The 24,835-nt window shown below is 39.4% G+C and overlaps 1 protein-coding gene across 1 annotated transcript in view; it reads right to left on the bottom strand.

The window, feature by feature from the left end:
- Positions 1-24,835, bottom strand: part of MORC1 (MORC family CW-type zinc finger 1) — a 160,613-nt gene that overhangs the window by 25,082 nt on the left and 110,696 nt on the right. Inside the window, exons 18-20 of the mRNA XM_077771811.1 lie at positions 18,747-18,812; positions 16,637-16,873; positions 12,025-12,129 (exon numbers count right to left, since the gene is read on the bottom strand). Of these exons, the coding sequence (XP_077627937.1) occupies positions 12,025-12,129; positions 16,637-16,873; positions 18,747-18,812 (408 nt within the window). The remainder of the gene's footprint in view (positions 1-12,024; positions 12,130-16,636; positions 16,874-18,746; positions 18,813-24,835) is intronic.

Raw genomic sequence — 24,835 nt, 5'->3', positions numbered from 1 at the left:
AAAAAAAACACAAGAGAGAGAGAGAGAGAGAGAGAGAGAGAGAGAGAGAGAGAGAGAGAGAGAGAGAGAGAGAGAGAGAGAACCATACTACAGATGGCTCTGTAACATTTATCTAATTCAGATGTTGTTAAGGATGCTTAAGAACTGCTCAGTATCACTTTATCTGCTTTCTTTCCTTCTATTTCTTTGCCCCTCGATGTCTATCATAAGCATTTACTATTATCAAAGACCCCAAAAGGCTACCAGAGCAGTGATGCCGTCCTGCCAAACTCAAAGGCCCTTTCTGGGCACCTGGGTGGCTCAGTCAGTTAAGCATCCAACTTCAGCTCAGGTCATGATCTCATGGCTTGTGAATTCAAGCCCCATGTCAGGCTCTGTGCTGACAGCCCAGAGCCTGGAGCCTGCTTCTGATTCTGTGTCTCCCTCTCTCTCTGTCCCTCCCCTGCTCACGCTCTCTCTCAAAAATAAACAAACATTAAAAAAATTAAAAAATAAATTCAGAGGCCCTTTCTGTTTTCACTCTTCCATAGTGAACATTATGTTCCAGGCTTCTCTCTTTCATCCATAAATGTATTCAATAAAACTGAGTTCCCAGTATGGGTCAGACACTGTTATGATGAAGAATACAAAGTCCCACCTTTATGGACTATTTTCTAGTGAGGGAAAAAGAGAGGTTAAATAAATAAACAGATTGATATGTTAAGTTCTGTGAAGAAAAGAAACACAGGCAAGAGGAAGGCAAGAGCCCAGGTGCGCCGCATCTGAGCCCTGCTACCTTTCCGGGCCCCCCTGTTCTCACCCCGAACCCTCCATGTCTCCCCTCTACCAGTTTTCCACAAACATGCCACGTTCTCTCAGTGTCTTTGATTTGTTTGCCGTTGATTTGCTTGTTCTTCCAATTTTTTTCTCGTTTTTTTTTTTTTCAAACTTGCTTCAGTCGGGCCTTTCATGCTGACTCTGTATAAAAGTGTACTCACCCCACCATGCCCGACACTGAGACCTCCTCCCCTTTTCCTCTGCTTTGCTGTTCCCCTTAGCACTTACCATCACCCACCCTGCCACACAGTTTACTTCTTTGTCTTGTCCGTGGTCTGACTCCCCCACTAGAATGGAAGTGCCGTGAGGATGGGGAGATGGCCTGTTATCTTCTTGCTGTATCCCCAGTGCCTAAGAGAGTAACTGCCACCCGGTAGACTCGCAGAACCAAAGAAAGTCTTGACGGCACATGCGTGTTGCTGGGGGAGTGGAGTCCAGGCATTACAAACAGCCAAGGAAAAGTCAGGGAAGCAAAGCTGAGTTTAAGGTGTTGGAGAACAAGGAAGGTCAGGGTGGCGACAGTGGAGTGGAAGAAGGGGGTGGTAAGGATGAGACTGTAAAGGAGGTCAGGGCAGGTCATCTAGGGCCTCGGAGGCCACAGCAAGAACACTGAGTTCTGTTCTCAGTGTGAGCAGAAGCCGCCGGAGGGTTCAGAGGAAGAGAAGGGCATGATCTAACTTCTCTTTTAAATGAAAATAGTCAGATTTTTAGACTGTGGAGGCCAACAGAAGAGTGAGATCATCGACAGGGCTACGGCGGTAGCCCTGACAGGGATGTTGGTGAATCAGGCAGGGTGGTGGCTGTGGAATGGGAAGCACAGGGGGCCCATTCAAAGGTTGATTGGGCGCAATTGGCTGACAGGGTGAGCACTGGGTGTGCAAGACGGAGAGGAATGCAGGAGCCTCCTAGGCTGTGGCCTCAGTAACTGTGAATGGTGGGGACATTCACTGAGATGGGGAAGCATGAGGTCTCTTGCAATTCCTTCTTCCCTTGATTCTGTAGCCTTCTGTGTCCCAAATCCCCCAGGATATTTATTTTTCTGTCTACATTGAATCCTTCAATGAACCTGTTAAAATTTGAGGGGCGGGGGGCGGGGGGGAGTTGTTAAACTATCACCCTTATTCAAACAATGGCCTGATCAGCATCATCACCCTTAACTTTTCACATTTGCTCCAATTATTTCCAACCAACTTCAAGGTGCTTGTGCTTGAACATTTTACCGAATTTACCTTCAGATCTTTAGTCCCACATGTGCCCACTCAGATCCCCTGGTCAACTCTTCTCTTCCTATTTGTAACATGTTGTTCCAGGCTGCCATCTTGAAACTTCTGTCACTGTTTGCTCTCCCGTGCTCCACTCCAATTTCTGTTCTTTTTCCTTCCAAATGGTTCCATTTTCCTTGTCATCCTTATACTACAATCTTTAGGGAGCAGATCAGACCTGATTCTTTGGTCTTTAGTTTCTCCTTTGCCCAGTACAGCAGCTTTAGCGCAACCTAGTTCAATTTTTTCTTAATTTTTTAAGGAAAGTTTAGTTTTGAGAGAGAGAAAGCAAGCATACATGGGAGGGGCAGAGAGAGAGGGAGAGAGGGAACCCTGGGCAGACTCCATGCTGTCCATGCAGAGCCTGATGTGGGGCTCATACTCACAAACCGTGAGATCATGGCCTGAGCCAAAACCAAGAGTGGGACGCTTAACTGACTGAGCCACCCAGGTGCCCCCAAATTAATTTTTCTAAATAAAATCTCCATGATTAAACGTTCCTTCTCAAAACATGCCCACAGATCCTGACTGGTTACTACCTCAAGAACAGACCCTTTATCTGGCTTACAAAGCCCTTCTCAATGTTATTCTAAGTTATCAGAACATAATGTCAGTACTTCTTAACAAGCTCCCTCTGCTATTACTAGAAGGCTCTCCTCAGAATTCTCTAGAAGCACCACATACACTTTTGCCTCCACATCTCTGTCACCTTTGCCTGTGTAGTTCTCTTTACCTGGTGTGCCTTTCCCTCCTTCCCTCTTGTAAATGTTTCCCACCTTTCAAGACAAGTGTAAGCCCTTCTCTTTCCTTTTTAGTTACTCCAGCCCATACTGATTTCTTCCTTTCTCTGAGTAACTACGACTCGTAATTACAGTTTTTATTATTATTAACAGCCAAGCGTCTTGTCTACGTAACCCAGATAAGACTGGGATCTTGTAGCCTTGATTCTTGCATGATACTTCAGAGCAGAACCTGGGTCCATCCCCCAAAAACAAAGGCAACTCTATAAAGCGTTAATAAATACAGAGATTTTACTGAAGACTATGTTGAGAAATGGAGGAAATGGTGATATACGGTAAAAATCAATTTCAAATCACCATAAAGCACCTGTGTTTCTACTTCCTCATCTGCTGCCTGCCTTCTCGCCTCTCTCCCCACACTTCACCCTCCAGCCTCTCCAATTCCGCAGCACCAGGTCTGCAGCTCGGGATTGCCCTTCCCCTTCCCTCAACCCCTCATGCGTACTGCCTCTGGCCCTCCCTTTGCTTCCACAAAGTGATGTCCCTCTCTCAATTTTCATTCTTTACTCCCATCTCCTAGCTCAACCAATAAAGGCTTGAATTTGGCCCCTTCAGAAAATGGCTTTTAAAAATGTTTTTCATAACACAAATAACTATTTTCATTCTGTGCACAAATCGTCACATTAATTCTCATAAAAACCTTGAAAGGAGGCAATATTATTATTCCCATTTTATGGACAAGAAAACAAAAGACGGTAAGTTGATACAACTGACAAGTGGCAGGTAACTTTGAATTTGAACCTGGGTCTGTCAGAGCGCAGAGCCTGTCAACTTTCCATAAAATAATGCTAACACGTGGTTTTGCAAAATTATCTTCCAATTTTCCTGCTCCTTTAGAGCAAGGATCATATATTCTTTGTGTGTGTCTCTCAAAATCTCTAACATAGTATTGTTCGATATATTTGCCCTAATGTACATGGGTGCTGGTACGACATATTCAGGTTCTAGTACACTGGCACTCGACTATTCAGATCAGAAGTTGCTCATGAGATTTTCCTTTCGGTCAGGGGCTGTATCACACACTGACTCTGTGTCTGTTGTAAGTCTGCCGGTGAGCTGATGGATTATGCTGTTGAGAGTGAGTATAGACCATTTTTCCTCTGAAGGCCTCAGGGCAGCTCTGGTTTGTATCTCATAAAGGACTGGCTACCGCCTATGAAATTTCTGACGCCGTTAGCAACAATCACAGCATTATACAAGTTCATATAGAGGCGACGGTAACATCATCAACCAGGAAAACTAAGAAGTGGCCTACTTTCGAGTTAGGCAACTTCGATCATCTGAAATCATGTTATTGCAATACCCGAGCAGTTTCCCATTAAAAAAACAATTTCTGTTAGAAGTTGGAAAAATGATGCGTATTTAGGGTGAATGCAGCTGATTTAGGGACTGGCCGTGCAGGTTATTTGTTTTTCTTCTTTTTCTGCTTGCTTTGAGGCTACCAAGTCATCTTTTCACCTCACTGTCATATAGTACTGATGCCAAAACAGAGTGCTGTAGCTGTTATTTTTGGGTATTGTGGTTTGGTCTTATTTTGGCTGCCACAGAGCATAGACCTAGACACTGGAAACTCGTCAGCTACTCCAGATGTCCCCCAGATTTTGTGACATGCCACAGAGTCCCTGTCAGTGGCCCTAGGGATTCAAACCTGGTTGATGACTTTCCTGAACTAGAATCAGCCTCTTTTGAAGGATACCCCAAAATGCTAACCAGGTACAATTGGTAAAGGACTTAGTTCTGAGACAGGAAGATGGTTCCATCCACTCATTCCTTTATTCACATATCTTTCTTTAGCCCCAGAGAGTGGCACCTTCTGGGCTAGACAACAGAGGTTACTTCTTTCATAGCAAATACAGGGACTTCATTGCCAAACTCTTGAAATACAGCTGGCAATGATGATCTGGCCATTAAGTTTTCTAAAACATCTGCAGATTAGGGAAATGAAATGAATCCATCTGCCAATCTGCGCCTGAGGCCAGGTGCAAGCCAAAAGTGACCAAAATGGCCACAGAGAACAAAAAGACTCAAGTCAGTCCAACCAAAATGGTAGTATTATTCCTGGTTATTAAATAGGCAGGTCTAGGGGGCACCTTGGTGGCTTAGTTCGTTCAATGTCGAATTTTGGGGGTGTCTGGGTGGCTCAGTCAGTTAATCATCTGACTTGGGCTCAGGTCATGATCTCACAGTTCAGGGGTTCAAGCCCCGCATCGGGCTCTGTGCTGACAGCTAGCTCAGAGCCTGGAGCCTGCTTCAAATCCTGTGTCTCCCTTTCTCTCTGACCCTCCCCTGCTCACACCATCTCTCTCTCTCTCTCTCAGAAATAAATAAAACATTTAAAAAATGTTTTTAAAATGTTGAATTCTTGATTTTAGCTCAGGTCATGATCTCACAGTTGATGGGATAGAGCCCCACTGTCAGCACAGAGTGGGGCCTGCTTGGGATTCTCTCTCTCCATCTTTCACTCTCTGCTCCTCCCCTGCTTGCACCCCTTCTTCTCTCTCAAAATAAATAAATAAACTTAAAATAAAATAAATAAATAGGCAGGTCTAACTTAACCCAAAATAACCACAACAAATGTTCTTTCACTGTCTGAGTAACCCGGGTTTGCTACTGATATTCAGAGCAGACACACACACAAAAGTATTATAAAATTTGGAAACACAGCAAATACCAGTATTTAGGAAGTAGGTAAATGTTGCTTCATATTAGAGTCCGAAAATATGTATCAGTTTGGAGCACACGCTCCACCCAGATAAAAGCATAGACACGTGCAACAAAAAGTTGGTACTCTTATCACTCTGACTTGAGTCTCAGAAAATTATTTCCACTCAACTTCTCTAACTTACTGTTGGCATTTTTAATTTTACTCCCTTGGTGTTCTGAATTTTGAAGCTTTCTTCAAATTGATCACTTCCTTTCCTGACCATCTACTGGAGCTCTGCAGCCTAATTTCCCAGTCACCTTTCCAGTCACGCACTAGGACACGTAGTCTGTACTGCCTCTTCTCACATCTCATCTGGCGACACGACTTGAGACTGTGACTTGCTAGGATGCTTGGTGATCTAGTCCCACTGCTTTGCTTTTATTTTTATTGCTTCTGCTAAGCCTAGTGCAGTGACAGCTGAGCAGATGGCTTCATTTTGAGGGGCACTGTGACGGTATGGAGTTCAAATGCCACATTTTTTGCCTCTAGTAAAGTCGAACTGCCAATATATCACATAGCAGTGCGCTGGAGTTTTTAATTGAACTTAGACAAACTTTTAATTACAACAGCACCACAGGGCAATGTTCCAGTAAAGCCAAACTGTAGTAACCTTCACTCAGACATTGATTCCCCTGACAAGAGGCTGGTGCATCTATAAGAGGTGACCTAAAAGAATTTCTTCTGCCATCCCATCTGGGGTTAACTGGGAAAAATTTTGAACTTTACACATAGGATTCAAAATGCCTGAGACAGAAAGAGTTCAGAATATCTACTATTCATCAAAAGAGAGGGAAGGGGATGTATTCTGAGCATAGAAGATGAAAAAGAATAGGATTTTCTGGAGGCCAGGGGTCAGGCAATGCCAGCTCATAGAAGGGGTTGGTGGCCAAGGCAGGACCACAACCACATTATAACAAGTGACAGTCCTGGACAAGGAGAAGATTTTCTTTTCCAAGAATCATCCCTGTGATGATGATCCTGATGATTACTATGTGACTCGAGGTTGATGGGAAAGAGAAGAGCCAGGTCTTAGGCAGAAAAGAACTTTACTGGATAGGTCAGATTTAGGGAGGGTAAGGGCGAAAATGTGCTAAAGGGAAGTTAGCTTAATGTGGGCAAGGAGGATGGATTGATTTTTTGAAATGAATTCAAGACTCCTGGCTGGAGAAGGTCTGTCTATAGAACTTAGGAAACCTGTATAAACCCAAATGCTGAATGTTAATCAAGGCAGTATTTACTTCTACCTAGAAATCCTCAGCCCTGAGTAAAGTGTATTTGTGTACTCCAGCCAGCCTGTGTGGAATGGGCTGAGCGAACAGACATGGGGGACAGCGTATGGATGATAATTGGAGAAGTCATAGGGAGACGTGGTTAAGAAAGTGAGAGTTCAAGCTAAACAGCTGGGGCTCAAGGTGATCACTTCCCGGCAGTGTGACCCTGAGCAAGTTTATTTTCCTCACCTCTTAAGACGGGGATGAAGAGAGAACTTACCCCTTCGGGTTACAAAGAAAACTGGAGGAGATGATACATGTGAAGCATGGTGCCTGAATTTCATCATGGTCACAGAGAACAGGAAAGGCTAATCCCACTAAAACACACATACCTGGGCACACACACAGCAGAATTTCAGCAGAATACAGTCTTACAAGGTCAGAGATAATAAATCTGGGTCACATTAGCTACCCCAGAGTGATGGAGGAACTGCAGCTGAGCTAACAAGCTCATGAAAAATAATAAAAGAAGTTTGTTGCAGTGCAAACTGATAGCCCCACACATAACACCTCCAAAGCTCCAACGGGGAGGCTACCTAGGGCATTTGGGAGAGGTTTGAGATGTTCTTTAAAAACTCCTCATTATTTTCATGACACTTTTTTAATCTCTAGAAAAAGCCTAGAGTTTTAACTGAATCCCAGTTGGAGACTTCCACAGCTCCAGTTGACGTGCAAGGTCTTACCAAGAACATTCTCATTGCATGGACTTTGAAAATGCATGCACTGAGTTGGCTAACAGGCCAAGCATAAATTAATATCAAAATGAAAAAAAAAATGCCACAGAGGTGACACCAGTGAACTATGTGATCAGAAAAGCAACTGTAGATAAGGAAAATGAAATCCAATGCACCACATGAATGATCTGGGAGCACATTAAATGTGTGACACAGTGTGGGGCAAAGAGACAAACATTAAAAATGACTAGAAAATGAGGATTGTCTCAGTGAGAAAAGAAATAAAACAAAAGAATATGCTTTCTTAAAAAATAGCTTCAATAGACTATAGGCCCTGAAGAGATAGGAATGTGAGAAGCATTCCTCAAGAATGAGGCAGAGTGAGCAGGGGAAGCAGTTAGGTGCAAGGGTGAAAGAGCAGTAAGGCTAAGCCTCCACAGATGAGAGGTCTTGGGGGACGAGGGTACCACGGCTGCAGTGACCAGCAATGGCAGGTTTGCTAGAGATCTGAAAAGCCATCAACATTCTCGCCATTTCACTAAGTTGCATAACTGCTGGCAGGACAGCCAGAGTGAAGTGAGCCCAAAATTTGGAAGAGAGAAGAATGAACTAGGCTAATATGAAAAAAATCCATTCAAAAGGCAGACTGACAGACACAACAAAAGAAAGAACATGCTTATCAGCATGGACCTATTCTCCATACATCGTGAGAAAGAGACATTCCTGGGAGCACGGGGAGACACAGGGCCCTGGCGCTGGGCTAGCGCCTTTTGGTGTTAGTCAGTTGCATTGGTAACATTGTCCCTGTCACGCATTTTAGGGGAGGTGGACGTCGCAGCCTAGCTTAGCTGGAAGCCTTTTAAACATTCAGGGACGTAACTCACCAGCAACCATCAGCCTGTAATTGGCCAGCCCATGCAGACTGGCATAAAGGGTGTGACTGCATGGTGTAAGTCAACATGTGCCTTCCAAATGGACAGAGGCTGTGTCTATCTTTCAAATGACCCAACTGCCATTAGGCTCTTACACAAGAGTCTCATGAGTTTGGATAGTGTAAGATCATCCCTGTGAATTGGACCCTCTTTGATGTACCGAACGTATATTTCTGATTCTACTAAACTTGAAAATAAGGCCCAGGGCCCCAGTTACTTCAAAATAATAAACCCCCTGGTTGTGAGGGGGTGAGAAGTATCCTGCATGGTATCTAATTGTTCCTCTCTAAGTGATCACCACTTGCAGCACTCAGCCCTCAGTGCCTTCCTTCTTTAAATGAGACAAGGACAGAGTCAGAGTTAAAGCATATGCACATATTCACATACATATGTAAGCACTACAAGTAGAAGATAACTGGGTAGAAGGCCAAGGGTGAAGAAGAACCATTTTTTAATTTCTGAGTTTAAGAAAGCACAGACAGACAAGCATTCAGAAGCAATTATGTCCTACTGGAATTCCTGCACCTACAGCCAAACAGAGAAACTAATGTGCATCTGTGGATAAGGCATATTTATCCAAATTAATTAGACACACTGAGTTTGAGAACAGACTTCCTGCTAAAATCAGTGGGGCACAAATAAATCCTACCACACACACACATAGAAGTAACATAAAACTTGAGAAATATGACACAAAAAGACAACAACAATTTTAATATAAATGTCATATCTATTTGATGAAAAAGTACTTGCTAAAAGGAAGGGAGGTGACAAACCAACAGCTACGCGGAAAACATGCCAAGCAGATACTGGAAAGCAGGCGGTGACCAGTACTGCTCACAGGTGCAGCTACATCACGGTTTGCTTCCGAGACGTGGTGTTATTTACAACTAGTTGGGCTTTCTCTTCCTTTCTGGCAGCTGATTAAATTTTGACCCATTTCCTTTTGAAAATGCAGTGAAACCTCGGATTGCTAGTAACTTGTTCTATGAGTGCTCCGCAAGACTTTTGCAAACATTTGTAATTAATTTTAACTTGATAAAGGAGCAATGTTTTTGCGATATGAATAGTACATGACACCAAATGTCACAACTAAGCCAATGGTTCTCTCTCTCTCTCTGTCTCTCAATCTATCTCATTGTGGGATTGTGGGTGATCAACTCCCATGCTTGGATGCTCAGTCTCAGGCCACAGTGTTTGGCAGAAATCAATGATTTTTCAGAACACTGGAAGGTGCCCACAACAGGCACCTGTATATTTTTTGTCACTTCAAAGTATCTATAGACAGTCCCTTCCTTTTCCACACAAGAGTAATCTTAGGAATGCTTGGCTTCATTCAAGGTCAGGCTGCCTGAAGACATAGACCCTTTACTCTGCTGCCTTATTGCCAATGACATTAAATACAGTATATGACAAGAGTTTATTAATACTGTACTGCAGTCAACATACACATGAGGGTATACAATGGCCCCTCATGCATCAAAAGGTTGGAAAGAAAGGTGGTAAGAAGGAGACGATTACACTGGAAGTTAAGAAGGAAATCATTGAGAAGTATGAATGTGGTATGTGAGTGGCTGAAATTGAAAGATTTTATAAGAAGTCTATGTCTGCATCTTTTCCAATGAGATTAAGGAGATGTGTAAAATGTGGGAAACAGTGCAAAATTTTGTAGAAAATCATCACCTGAAAAAGGCTGTAGCAGTGCAAGTGATGAATCTGTTTAATGACAATGCAATGCCACATTTCCATGAAATCCTCAAAAGGAGGCAAAAGCATGAGTCATTGGATAGGTTCCTTGTTAAAGTTGCACGAAAAGAAAAAAATTCCACTGAGCCAATAGATAGTGATTCTGTTAATGACAGTGAAAGTCATCCTACTCAATAACCCTCTTCTCTCCTGTGTCTCTCACACCAGCCACAAAAATTTTCAAAGATAAGTGCAGGTGAACTTGTTTACCTTTCTTTATATTTTGTATTTTCTTTATTATTTTGTATTATCTTACAATCATGTAATCATTTTTATAGGAATATTTTTGGGATGTGGAATGAATCATCTGAGTTTCCATTATTTCTTATGGGGAAATGTGCTTTGATATGCAAGGGTTTTGGGTTACAAGCATGTTTCCAGAATGAATTATGTTCACAAACCAAGGTTCTACCGTAGTTTGGTGATTCCTTTCTTTAGGAAATTGTTTCTTTTTGTCAATATGAAGGTTTTTCTTGCACCGTTTCACAAATCACACCTAGACCTTTTCAACATTCCTTTAGATGGCTTCTTCAAACAATGATAATTGATCGACGAAGTGATGTGATGTCTGAGAGTAAGGGGGTAGGTAAGGGGTGTGGAGGAGACAAGGCTAGATGTGAGGGGGTCACTGCAGAGCTGGGAAATGAGCACGTAGCAGCTGATTCTAGTATGTTTGAAATTTTCCATAATGAGCAAATGTTTTAAATAAAACCTCCATTGTTGTTATATCGCGTATTTTCTGACACATGATTTTCTGCTGACAGACACAAAAATTAGGCTGAAGTCCGAAGACATATGTTCCTTACTGGCTCACTGGCAAATAAAACTTAATCCACAATTCCAAATAGCATTTTGAGATATCTTACCTAAAGACATATATGATGATGCCAGGCCCCTTTCTAAATACTCTCTTCTGTATTATCATGTCAATAAATAGCAAATATCTAGGGGACTACAGTTATTCTTAAAGTTTAGCTATAAGCTTCTTGGTGATCAAAGTAAGAAGAGAACTATAGTGAGTAATGATGTTCATATTCTGATAAAAGGAAGTACTGAATGGATTTTTTCCTGATGTTAAATTCTAAAGTCTAAATGAACTTTTAAATTATAGTACAAAGAACACTAAGTAACAAAAGGGACAATGTCTTTAAATGGCTTCACAGATGAAGTGTTCCTCATGAGACCAGTCCTTGGGTCACTTCTTCCTAATTACCAAAGGCTTTCTTTCACTCTTGGATCAGGGAGCAAAGCAACTCTGCTGGGATCTAAGGTATAGTTATATCCATAGCTCTTTGATAATGATGACTGAAATTAGAATCAGGGATACATAATCTAGTGGCATAAACAGAAATGTATCTGCATTTCTTGAACAGACTTCTCTGGGGCTTTTGCCTGTAGCCAAAGGTAAGTCAGTTTAGAATGATTCTTTCTGGCAAGGATCCATATTATGAATTACAGAAAGAATCACATGTTTTGGATTTGGGCATGCAGGAGGTTTCAGAATGACCTTCAAGTTATGTACATAATTTATATGAACTTACATACTTCTAAAGCTTTCTCACACTGACAACTAAAACGAAAAGCATCATGGACTAGTGGTCTGGAGGTACAAGTTCCCGTTATATTTTCACAACTTCATGTAGCCTGGACACGTAACTAACTTTTCTGAGTCTTGTTTCTTCACCTAAAAACTAGGCTATTCAATAAAATGTTCCAGTTACTTTGAGGTACTAATATGATATGCTTCTTGGATTCCTCTAGCCTTCATGAATGGGAATAAATAATCAATGTATCACTTAGTCGGTAAAATTTATCTCACCAGGATGGTATCTGGATCTCTGTTGCTGGTTTCAACTTCAGTCAAAGCCTTACATTCCTGCACCAGGTTTTCACTCTGCTTCCTACTCATTTCCCGAGAAGAGACCTATGGCAGAATACCAACAAAAAATATACGAGAGTTAGCAGCAGTCACTGGTACCCATTAAACTGTCTTTATTCAGCTTCTGTTAACTTCTGCAAACTTCTGTAGGATGAACAGGAAATTCAATTTCTGATATTTGCCCTCAAGAAATATATGATTTAGGGAAGTACTTAGGAAAGTAAAATGACAATACACAATGAAATAAAACTATCATAAGGCAGATTAAGTATGAAATGACTGCTGTAGACTATGGGGGTCAACAGTGAATTTAAAGGGCTTGTAGTATTTGGCAAATTATCCCCATGAATTATTGCCCATACACTGAATGAATAACGTCTCATATGGATATACACAGTGGTCTTAAAATTTATGTAGATGTTGCTGGGGGGACATAAGATATACATTTATTTCAAAATATCTATGATGGCTTTCTCTTGCATAGTTTTCTGTTTTGTGGTTGGTTTTTTTTTTTTTTTTTTTTTTTTTTTGTTTTTTTTTTTTTTTTTTTTTTTTTGAGAGTGAGAGAGGGAGCAAGAGAGAAGTCAGGAGAAGGACACAGAGAGAGGGAGAGGGAGGATCTGAAGCAGGCTCCTTACTGACAGCAGCAAGCCCAGTGAGGGGCTCCAACTCACAAACTACGAAATCATGACCTGCACCATAGTTAGACAGTCAATCAACTAACCACCCAGATGCCCCTTCATAGTTCTCAACCAATAGGTACTAGGCATGTCAAGTATTATGTAAGATGTCTGTGGTCCTTTTTTGAAAAGATGTCCTCACACCTTTAAAAGTGGGAAAACAGCTGGTATGATAAATCTATGATACAGAGAAAGGTCTCCTTTGATTGGCACCCCTACTGGTAAACTCTCGAGAGTTTCTCAGAGTTTCTCGAGAGCAGGAACTGTGTCAGTCTCTGAGTTCTGAGCACCTGGCCCAGCATAAATGCTTAGTTTGCTCAGTGAAATGAATTAACAAAGGACATTGGGAGAAAATTAAAAGGAATTAAAAGCTGCAGATGTAGGAAACAATAAGAATATTATTTTCATTGGGACCTCTGCTTTCAGGAAATGGGGGGGGGATGTTGCTTAGCATAAGGCAAGTGGAACCTTCTGAGAAACACAAGAGTATGATAAAAACAATTCTCTAGGAAAAACAATTAATTAATTACCTCTGTTAATAAAGCTGAACTGTGGTACATTTAAGCTAAAACATTAGCTAATTCCAGAGCCATTGTTATCAAGCTTTTGGGGCACATTACAAGATTTATTTGGAGCATATCTGCCTTCCTAATTCCATTTACTTAGGCTAATGTTAAAATTAATTACACTTCCTGCACTTCCTCTGGCAGTGGTAATGCCCAGTGTATTTATTGGACAGGATATCAGAAATTTATTGGAAATAGCCCTCAAGCGATTGAAAGTTGTTTCCACTGCAGTTTAAAACTTGGTTAAATTCATTTTTCAAATGTTTATAGAGAATTCCATAGTCTCCTCATCTATCTTTCTTACTTCTGGATTTCTGTAAGCATAGAGTATCTTCTGAACCTGTCTCCATTTATTCACCTTCTACTTGCTAATCAGTCCACTCTAATCTGGTTTCCATCCTCTCCACTCCAGTAAAAACAATAAAATCTTCCCTGAGATCATCCTTATTACCACTAAGTCATTAAGTAAATGGACTTTTTTTAGGCCTTTCAATAGAATCTAGTCNCTTGAATTGACATTTCCCCCTCTTAGCTTTAATGATGAAATAAGCACCTGACTTTTCTTCTTCCTGCCTGGCCATTCCCTCACAATCACCTTACCTCAGCCAGCCATTAGACGGTAAAACCCCACAGGCTTCTGTCTAGTCTTTCTTTTCTTTTTACCCTTACTCCTCACTTGACATGTCCTCTTGAAAATCTCAAACTATGTAAACTGATTTCCCCTCACAGGCCCAGCCACCTTCTAGGATTCTCTGCTTCAATGATTGGAACCACCATCCAACCAGGTACAAGAGCCAGAAATTCTGTTGTCCTTCTTGCCATTTCCATCTGCTTCACCTTCTATACCCTGCACATCACCACCATGGGTCAGTGTCTCTTCCTCAAGACAAACACACAAGGAACAAATGCACGAACTTCTCTCCGTTTCGCCACCATCACTATCCCAGGCCGCCAGTATTTCCCTGTGAGACCACTGTTAACAGCCTCCTAACTGCTCTGCCTGAATTCACTGCATTCACTGCATACTCCATATGCCATCAACAATCTTTTCTAAAGGAAAATCAGGTCACACCACTTTCCTTCAATGGTGTGTCATTGCTTTTAGAATAAATGCAAAAGCCCCGTCACAGCCTGCGGGTCCTGCATGGTTCTGGTCACTCCCTACTCACTTAACACCACAGCCCCTTTCCATCTCTCTGCCCCACCACAGCTTAGTTGTCTTCTCAGGGTGCTTTGTATTCACCAGGTTCCTTCTTTAGCAAATGCCTGCGTTTGCAAATATTCTTTCCCTCTTTTTATCAGTTTAATTGGAATTCAATCCTAAAACTTCAGGCATCACTTTTTCAGGGTTTTTCATCATTTTTTCACAGCTAGTCCTCGCAGGCAGGGTCAAATCCCCTATTATAAGTACTTACGCTACTAAGTTATTAAACACTACCCAGTAGCAGTTTACATTTGTCTCATTATTGGATTGCCTGTCTCAGTGTCAGTTCAATACAGGTAGGGGCTGTGAGTGGTTTTGCTCACAGTTAAATCCCCTGTAGAGCTGACTGCATATGAACGGCACATAATAGATAATTTTATACACACACACACACACACACACACAAAGTGAATCTCTTGATCTAAAGTTTAAAATGTGTTATTTTAACTCCTGGGCACACCTCAACTTCTCAATTACTTGTATGCCTTTAATAATTTTTTAAATTTATTTATCTATTAGTGAGAGAGAGAACACAAGCTGGGGAGAGGCAGAGAGAGAGGGAGACACAGAATCCTAAACAGGCTCCTGGCTCTGATCTGTTGGCACAGAGCCAGATGTGGGGCTTGAAACCCACAGACAGTGAGATCATGACTTGAGCCAAAGTCAGACACTTAAACCGACTGAGCCAACCAGATGCCCCAATCACGTGTACGCTTTTAGAGCATGCAACCTGCACATAAAATATGCCAACAAATCCTAAGTCCTAAATTGTCCAGTTAATGAGCAGAGATAAGGGTTAAAGGAAATACGATTATAAAGTGATAGAGCTACTTTTTACATTATAAACATGCAGCATTTTGGACAAAGATTAAATAAATTATATGAATGTGCATGTAAATGATACATAATTCAAAGTAATTATGACTATTCTGTTGATTGTAGACAGTTTCTATAGTCTCAAAGAAACATTTAGGACCCAAACTTCAAAATGACAGGGAACTGGACTTCAAATATTTTAAGAGAAGGTGCTACCCAAAAATGGAATGAGAAGGCTACCTTAGGAGGTAATACATTTCTGTCAGTAAAGATTTTCTAAAACAGCCTACACACCATTTGCCAAAGATTTTACAAAAGAATGTGTGAGATATTTTTGCAGCATAAAAATTGTTCAGAATAATTCCTTTTGAAAGAACCATGCTGAAAATATCTTGTCTCCCACAATACTTAACACAGTATCTTTACACCGGGCAAAGTTTGGTAGATATCTGCTGGTTAAATTAGTTTATTGCTTTCAGAGTCTATGGCAATTTATTTGAATATTTTCTCTGGTGATCCATCTCTACCCTTTAAGGGTAAATTTAATTTGGGGAAAGAGTAAAAAAGGCATTAGAAATCAAATCTGATGAACAAGGCAGATAAACTAGGCAATGAATTTTGGCTTACAAAATATTTTAACTGGTAGTGAGATACTGTCCGTAAGCATTTAGCACTGAATCTGGCACAGGGTAAATGCCCTCTTATTCTTATTATTACAAGCTGACTCTGACAGCAAGTTCTCAAAATGGAATTAAGAGTAACATTATAAGAATAAAAATGTAGTGATTCTTTTAAAAGAAGCAAACTCATTTGGAAATTGTGGGGTGGTTCAGTTTTAAAATCATTGTATTATCGAGATTATATCCCATTTTTCCAGAACCTCAACTACTGGGGTCACTACCGATTATGACATAAAGCTAAACATTTTTGCTGTAAAGGCACTGAATGCAAAATCCTCAAGATTACAGGCTTATCCTATATGCATATGTCTCTCTTACATACAGATTTTAAATCCTTTTCCCATCCAGGCAGTCTCTGAGGCCCTTCAGTTGGTTGACCTCTCCATACACTGTGCTGATGTGCTATTTGCCACCTGACTTTTCCTCCAAAGGAGAATAGAAAAGAAAAAATAGAAATTGGGACCTTGTCCTGGAAAGTCAGATGACAATGTGTATGCTATAATTAGAGTGCTTTACAAATATCAAAATGAAGCAAAACCTTTACCCAATGCTATTTCCAGAATAAGTGAATTACTATACATTTTGTGACTAAGGAAGAAAAAACACCTGAGATCTCTTGGCTGGTCTCATATTTTCCGGCAGGGCTGCTGGACGTCTCTGCTTTTGAGGTTTTGCTTTCTTCTGGGTAGACTTCTTCATAACTTTGGTCTCTGCAATGTATTCCACATCAGAGTCTGTCCCTTCTGTGTTTTTTTCCCAACCTCTGTGGCTGACAGAAGATGCAAGAGACTCCTGTTTCAAGTCATGGCCCCAATGCCTGACTTTCTGAGTTTTTGTATTTTCCTTGAATAACAAAGAACATAATTTTTGTCATTTGGTAGCTAGCTTATTTATAACTAATTGCCATCTCCCTCAAAAACTTATGAAATGAGGTGATACTTATTACTAATAAACACTTTTAAAAAGCAGAAGTATACAAAACAGACTAGAGCAAATACATACCACTGCAACAGCTCATTCAGAATTTGATTCAGCAGAGCTGGGCTAAGTCCAGAAATCTTTTGATTCTGAAGATGGCAGAAGACTACAAACTGAGAATGTGGTACACTTCCTGACTTCTTCCCCACAGAGATTTATTTGCCTTTGGCTCCCTGGTGCATATACATCAGTAATCTATTTATCTTAAAGTCTGGATGGGGTTTATCAATCCTATCATCTATCTGCCCGTTAAGAAATATGGATAACTACATAGGGGCACATGTACCCCAAGGCTTACAGCAGTGTTTTCAACAATATCCAAATTATGGAAAGAGCCCAAATGTCCATCACTTGATGAATGGATAAAGAAGGCGTGCTTTATATATATAACGGAATACTACTTGGCAATGAGAAAGAATGAAATCCAGCCATTTGCAACAATGCAGATGGAACCGGAGGGCATTATGCTAAGTGAAATAAGTCAGTCAGAGAAAGGCAGATATCATATGTTTTCACTCATATGCGGAATTTGAGAAACTTAACAGAAGACCATGGAGGAAGGGAAGGGAAAAGAATAGTTTCAAACAGAGAGGAAGGCAAACCATAAGAGACTCTTAAACACAGAGAACAAACTGAGGATTGATGGGGGGATAGGGGGAGGGGTAAATGGGTGATGAGCACTGGGTGTTGTACATAAGCGATGAATCATGGGAATCTACTCCCAAAGCCAAGAGCACACTGTATACACTGTATGTTTGCTAATTTGACAATGAATTATATTGAAAAATGAGATTGGACAACTAAAAAATAAATTAAAATGTCAGCCCTAAACCTGGTCTAAAATAATCTGCTTCTGGGGCACCTAACTCAGTTGACAAAGTATCTGACTCTTCAATCGCAAGGTCATGGAGCCTACTTTAAAAATATATGTATTTAGGGGCACCTGGGTGGCTCAGTCGGTTAAGCGTCCAACTTAGGCTCAGGTCATGATCTCATGGTTCGGGGGTTCGAGCCCTGCATCAGGCTCTGTGCTGGCTCTGTCCAGCTCAGAGACTGGAGCCTGTTTCAGATTCTGTATCTCCCTCTCTCTGACCCTCCCCTGCTCACGCTGTCTCGCTCTCTCTCAGAAATAAAATTAAAAAACTTTTTAAAAAACTTAAAATAAAAAATAAAATATTAATAACTAAAGGGGTAGAGTTTTCCATGTGCGTGCATGTGCATGCCCATGTGTAACTGGGATAACTGGAAAGCCCTAAAGTTTAAAAAATATTTCCTCTAAACATTAAATTTTAGACGATAACACATTTGAAGAATATAAGGCAATATAACATTTAGGAAACACAAGAAACAATGTAGGAATTACATATATAACATATTTCTAGGCAAATATATAGCCATAGATTGAAGCAATCTATGTATATGATTATAAATACATATATATAACCACAGAAAAAATATGGGAAAGAAATATATTAAAACATTAAAACTGGTCATCATCTCCAGACAGTAGGATAATGGGTATTTAAATTTTCTTACTTATACTTTATCTTCTAAGTTTTTCCTAATAAATATGTATCACTCTAATAAGAAAAATAATAATGACAATTAAAAATATGTATTAGTGCTTCACTAACTGAACCTCATGAACCATGATGACATTTAGTTAGCCCTTGATAATGTTTTACCCTTCAAATGGAAAACATGACACAAATGGCTAAATCCTACTTTAATTACTCACCGTAGATGCTGAAGTTTGGCAGGTAGTAGTGAACTCCATGATTCCACTTGTTGGTATAAACTGAGACTTTTATGGAAAAAAAAAATCATTACACAAATTTAAGTAAAGTTACTTTCAATTTGAATATTAAAATAATTCAATATTCTTCATTTCTTAAAGACATTTCAAAATTGTGTACCCCTGGGGTGCCTGGGTGGCTCAGTCGGTTAAGTGTCCGACTTCGGCTCAGGTCATGATCTCATGGTTTGTAAGTTCCAGCCCCGTATTGGGCTCTGTGGTGACAGCTCAGAGCCTGGAGCCTGCTTCAGATTCTGTGCCTCCCTCTCTCTCTGCCCCTCCCTTGCTCATGCTCTTTCTCTCAAAAATAAATAAACATTAAAAAATAAAAATAAAAAAAGATTGCGTACCCTCACTGATAATTATTAGAGTATATCTACTGCAACAACTTTCTGATCAGGTGTGACCGGATAACATAAGAGAATGCAATGGCTTGTCAAAGCATTACAGATCAGATGTCTCATGAGCAATTTCAGGGACCACTGTATCAAACATGTCTCCACAGCCCCTGTCCCCTTCCTCTGGAGACTCTTTATTCCCCACTTGCAGGTCCCAGCATCTGGTCTGAATCCTGACCTCCAGCAATGGCTCTGTTTAGTTCAGAGCTCGGGGCCCGAGCTTCAAGGGACTTCTGAGGGTAGCCTGGCCTTAACTGTGTCCCTAATAACTGCATGCTGCCTTGTATTCACAGGCACAGCTAGAAAGAAAGGAAGCATTTGCCCAGAAAAAGAAGTACCTTTTAAGCTAGTATTTTGATGTGAGATCGGTTGTGTTAAAAGGATGAGATGTTAATTAAGTACATAGAGAAAAGATAAAGAGTAATACAGGCCCTGTACCCCAGGCTCAGGTTCACTCCCCTTCGAATGAGACCTGGTTAGGGGGACTGCCTGGACCTCCTTTGTGGTAGCACAGCCATTAACGTTTACTGTGCCACAAATACCAATGTGGTAACCAGCTCAGTGGCTGGATTCTTTAGGACATAAATTTTGCTTTCCTCTTCCAATCTCCCCTGAAATTGGGAGTCCTGGCTGATTAGGGTGGTTTCTGATTGGATGGCCTGCATAAATTTGAAATGGTGCCTTTTCCTCTGTTTTGAGACCTGAGTGCTCTTAGAACTTCCTATAAACTGCAGGTACCTTTCAAGACAACTCTTCCAAAACTGAATTATTTCCTTTCATACCTGTACCAACTTCAACCAGAACTTCCTAATGCATTCCCTCGTTTGACTAGTGACATCACCAATCGAGTTATCCTTCATTCATCATCACCCTCAACCCTCTCCACCTAATCAGTGAGGAAGTCTTAAGGATTTCTCTCCTTAAATCTTTTTTTTTTTTTTCAAAAATTTACACTACCCTGAAGTCACCGTATTGTTTAAAGTTTTCTATCATCTCTTGATTGAACAATTTTCTATAATCTTGTTTTTCTTGCTTCTATTTCACTTCCTCCTGGTCCCCCAAGGGAGAATTAATTGCTTTATTTTCTATGCCCCCATCGCATTATTTTTTAGATATTTATACAGATAATATATTTACATAAAACAATATACATTTTTAATTTTTAAAAAATATCCTTACTTGTTGGGATGAGCACTGAATGTTCTATGGAAACCAACTTGACAATAAATTATATTTTATTTATTTTTTTAATGTTTTGTTTATTTCTGAGAGACAGAGAGACAGAGCATAATGAGGAGAGGGTCAGAGAGAGAGGGAGATATGGAATCTGAAGCAGTCTCCAGGCTCTGAGCTAGGCATCAGCACAGAGCCCAATGCAGGGCTTGAACACACGAACCATGAGATCATGACTTGAGCCAAAGTTGGACGTTTAACCGACTGAGCCACCCAAGCGTCCATATAAATTCTATTTTTAAAAATTCTTATTACTCCACTCTTCATTTGTCCAGTTCACATTCTACTGCTGTTACTTTTCTGTTCATCTTTCCAGACATCTGTTTATACCTCATACAGAAGCATATATAAGTAAGTTTTCCCCACATTTTTTGAGGTATGAAAAAGTGGTAGTATGTTATACATTCAGTCTGCATCTTGCTTTTTCACTTAAGGATACACCCTAGAGATCTTTCTAAATTAGTACTTAAAAGGCTTCTTCATTTCCTTTTACAGATGCATCGTATTCCAATATATTACACATAAAATTATTTAACCAGACCTGTTGATAAACTTTTAAGTCTTCTAAATATTGTAGTCTACAAAGTATGTTGTGATGATGTATAAAATAGGTAATTTTGTAAATAGGTAATTTCATATTTGTGTATGTATATATAATCAGTTTCTAAAAGTGCAATTTCTGGATCAAAAGGTACATGCATTTGTAGCTTTGATAAACACGGTTACATTGTCTCCACCAGGCTTTCTGGTATCTCAGCATACAACCATCCTTGTGAATATTTCAAGAGCACTGACAAAAAGTGCATTCTCTATTGTGAGAGTACAGAGTATAATATTTTAGTATTAAATTATTATTAATGACACCCTGGTTAGGAGGTCTGCCTGGACCTCCTTTGTGGTAGTACAATCATTAACATTTACTGCGTCATAAACACCAATGTGGTAACAAGCTCAGTGGCCAGATTCTCTAGGACATAAAATTTGCTTTCCTTTTCCAATTTCCCCTGAAATTGGGAGTCCTGCCTGATTAAGGTTGGTTAGTTGCCTTAGTATTATGGATTTTGGATTGTTTAGGAATTCCTAGGCTGAGGGCAAATTAAAGTTTCCTATTACTAGCATAATTGACTCTCTTTCCATGTACCATTTGTAGGTTTTTGCCTTATGGAACTCAACACTACATTAGCTGATGTGAGAGATTTGTAATTGATACATCTTTATTATATACTGAAGTCTTTTTTTTTTTTTTTATATACTGAAGTCTTAAGCCTAATTAAATGCCTTGAACATTTAATGTTTTTTTTTTCCCTTTGATTTCCAAATTGATATTAGGTTGGGCCACTGTTTTTATACATTTGTTTGAAATACGTTTTCAATTTTTCTGAATTGTCGTTTTAGACATAGGTTTTGTATATAGCACAGGATCGAGCTTTGCTTTGTGATACAACCAAAAGTTCCTTGTCCTTCATTAACATAAGGATTAGACCATTCATATTTGCTGATACCATATATGTGGTTGGTATTAGTTATCATATTATTTTGTTTTTATAATTTGTCTTAAGCTTTTAACGATACAGTTCATTTTCTTCGTTTTGTGTGGGTGCTTGTTATATCATGCAGTTTGTTTTTGCCTAATGGCTACCAACAATGATAATTTTATAAAACTTTTATTCTTAGTTCTTTCCATCTTTAGACAGTATCTATAAGTTTCTTACTGTGGATGATGACAAAATTTGTTTATTTCCTCTTCCCTCTTTTCTTCTGCTGTCTGATATTTACTGGTATTCTCTTTCTCAGTATTTACATCAGAACCAAAAAGTCTGTTTGAATTTCAGGGATACTTCTCAGTCTTCTATGACAGACAAACCTTCTATGGTAAACAAATCACCTTTCACCTTTCATCCTTGGCTTATTTTGTTTTGTTAGTTGAATTATTTGTACACTGCCAGGTCATTTACATTCAGTTTGATACTTAATGCCACATATGTTTTAGCCTATAGTTTAACCATATTTAGAGCCTATAGCCTATAATTGAGTAAACTATTATTTCCAGGTTTTTTGCTGTAGAATTTTCAGATATTTGTTGGCTGGTTGAGGTTTGATCTTTACTTGTTTTTCTCAAAAAGGGATTCCTGAGGCTTTTTTCCTTTTTTCAAAACTTTTTGTTTGTAGGCTTTACATTTGAGGAATGTTGTGTTTCATATAAAATTATTGGTTTACACCTCCTTTCCTTGAGAATCTTACAGTTTTTACTTCACTATCACTTGAGCAATTTTTTGCAGAAAATTTGAAGCCAATCTGAAATTTTTGTGTCTATAAGTGACTTTATGCCTACTCATCAAAACATATTATCCTTTACTATACAGTTGAATAACTTTTCTAGAATATGTCTTATTGTTGACTATTCTGGGATAGTTTACCCTACCATGCAGTGTACTGTTTCAGATATGTAGCTTCAAGGTTTTTAGTTTTAATTAAAAGTTTCCCTGATTTATATCTTTAAAAATGTGTTCTTCCCTTACTTTTTCTTTGGGCGTTCCCATTATGTAAATACTGAATCTCCTTTTCCTACTTCTATTATCATTTTCTTTGTAGCTATAAGTAAGCCCTTCCTAATTTCTACTCACTTTATTTCCTTTTTCACATATATCCTCTATAGTAGGGGACAGCAAACTTTTTTCTGTAAAGGGCTAGATAGTAAATATTTTAGACTTTGTAGACCACTACAGTTGCTATTGCATATTCTTCTTTTTTTAATCATTCAATAATGTAAAAATTATTTTCATCTTAAGGGTCATACATGAATAGGTAGTGGACTAGATTTAGTTAATGGGTCCCTGCTCTATATTCCCACTGTGTTGGGGCACTTTGGTGGCTCTGTGAGTTAACCATCTGACTTTGGCTCAGGTCATGATCTCACAGTTCATGGGTTCAAGGTCTGCATCGGGCTCTCTCCTGATAGCTAAGAGCCTGGAGGCTGCTTTAGATTCTGTGTCTTCCTCTCTCTCTGCTCCCCCTCAAAAATAAACAAACATTAAAAATTTATATTCCTGTTTATCAGAGTGATAATCTGCCTTTGTGTTCTTTCCAATTGTATGATTTATTTTTTCTATTTCTTCCTTGAGTTCCACCAAATCATATATTATTTGCATTGTTTCTTGTTGTTTCAACATCTCTTTCTAAATTCTTATATTTCCTCTTTGAGGTCTTCCTTCATAAAAATAAGTTTTTTTTACTAAGTAAAAACTTGGTTCTAAATGTGTGTGTATCTCTAAAAGTATGTGTAAAATTCCCTTTGATCTGCGTCAACATTTTTTTTACATTTCCAGCTATACTGAGATATAATTTGACATATAATTCATTGCACATAACTCAAGTGTACAATTTGATACAATTTGACATAAGTATAAAGTCATCATAATCATCAAGAAAATGAACATACTTATCATGCCCAAAAGTTTCCTTGTACCTCTTGTGCCCCTCTCTATACCCCTTCCTACCCCCATTCCCATCCAGGGGCAACCAATGATCTGCTTTCTCTCAATACAGAGAATTTTCATTTTCTAGAATGATTAAGTAAAATCATATGGTATGCATTTTTTTCTGGTTCTTTTACTAGGAAGAATTACTTTGAAATTAATCTATGTTGCTGTGTGGATCAGTGAGTGATTCATTCCTTTCTACTGATAAGTAGTATTCCACTGATTGAACAGACCATAATTTGTCTTTTGGGTGGCTTTCCATTTTTGGCTATAAGAAAACTAATATGAGCATACAAGTTTTGTGTAGACATATGCTTCTCTTCATACGTGTATTTGCTTGGTAAACTGTCTGTTCATTTATCTACCTACTTTTTAAATTATGTTGTTTATCTCCTTATTGAGTTTTTAAAGATTTTTACATATTTTAGATACAAGTCTAAAGTCAGATATTATTTTACAAATATTTTGTCCTAGTCAGTGGCTTGCCTTTTCAATTTCTTAATTGTGACCTTTGAAAATAAGAAATTTTTAATACTTTTTAAAAACAATCATTATACTTGAGAGAGAGAGAGAGAGAGAGAGAGTGCACAAGCAGGGGAGGGACAGAGAGAAACAGAAACAAAACCCAAAGTAGGCTCCAGGCTCTGAGCTGTCAGCACGGATCCTGATGTTGGGCTCAAACTCACAAGCCATGAGATCATGACCTGAGCCTATGTCAGATGCCCAACTTACTGAGTCACCCAGGGACCCCGAAAAGCAGAAATTTTAAAATTTTAAATAAATCCTATTTGTTAATTTTTTTTTGAGCTGGTGCATTTTGTATCATATTTAGGAAACTTTTCCAAAGACACTGAGGTGGCTCAGTCAGGTAAAGTGTCTGATTCTTGATTTTGGCTCAGGTCATGATCTCACAATTATTTTG

The sequence above is a fragment of the Crocuta crocuta genome, unplaced genomic scaffold (genome assembly GCF_008692635.1).
Source record: "Crocuta crocuta isolate KB4526 unplaced genomic scaffold, BGI_CrCroc_1.0 scaffold56, whole genome shotgun sequence".
Classification (NCBI taxonomy): domain Eukaryota; kingdom Metazoa; phylum Chordata; class Mammalia; order Carnivora; family Hyaenidae; genus Crocuta; species Crocuta crocuta.
This window is presented reverse-complemented; position numbering and strand designations above follow the sequence as displayed.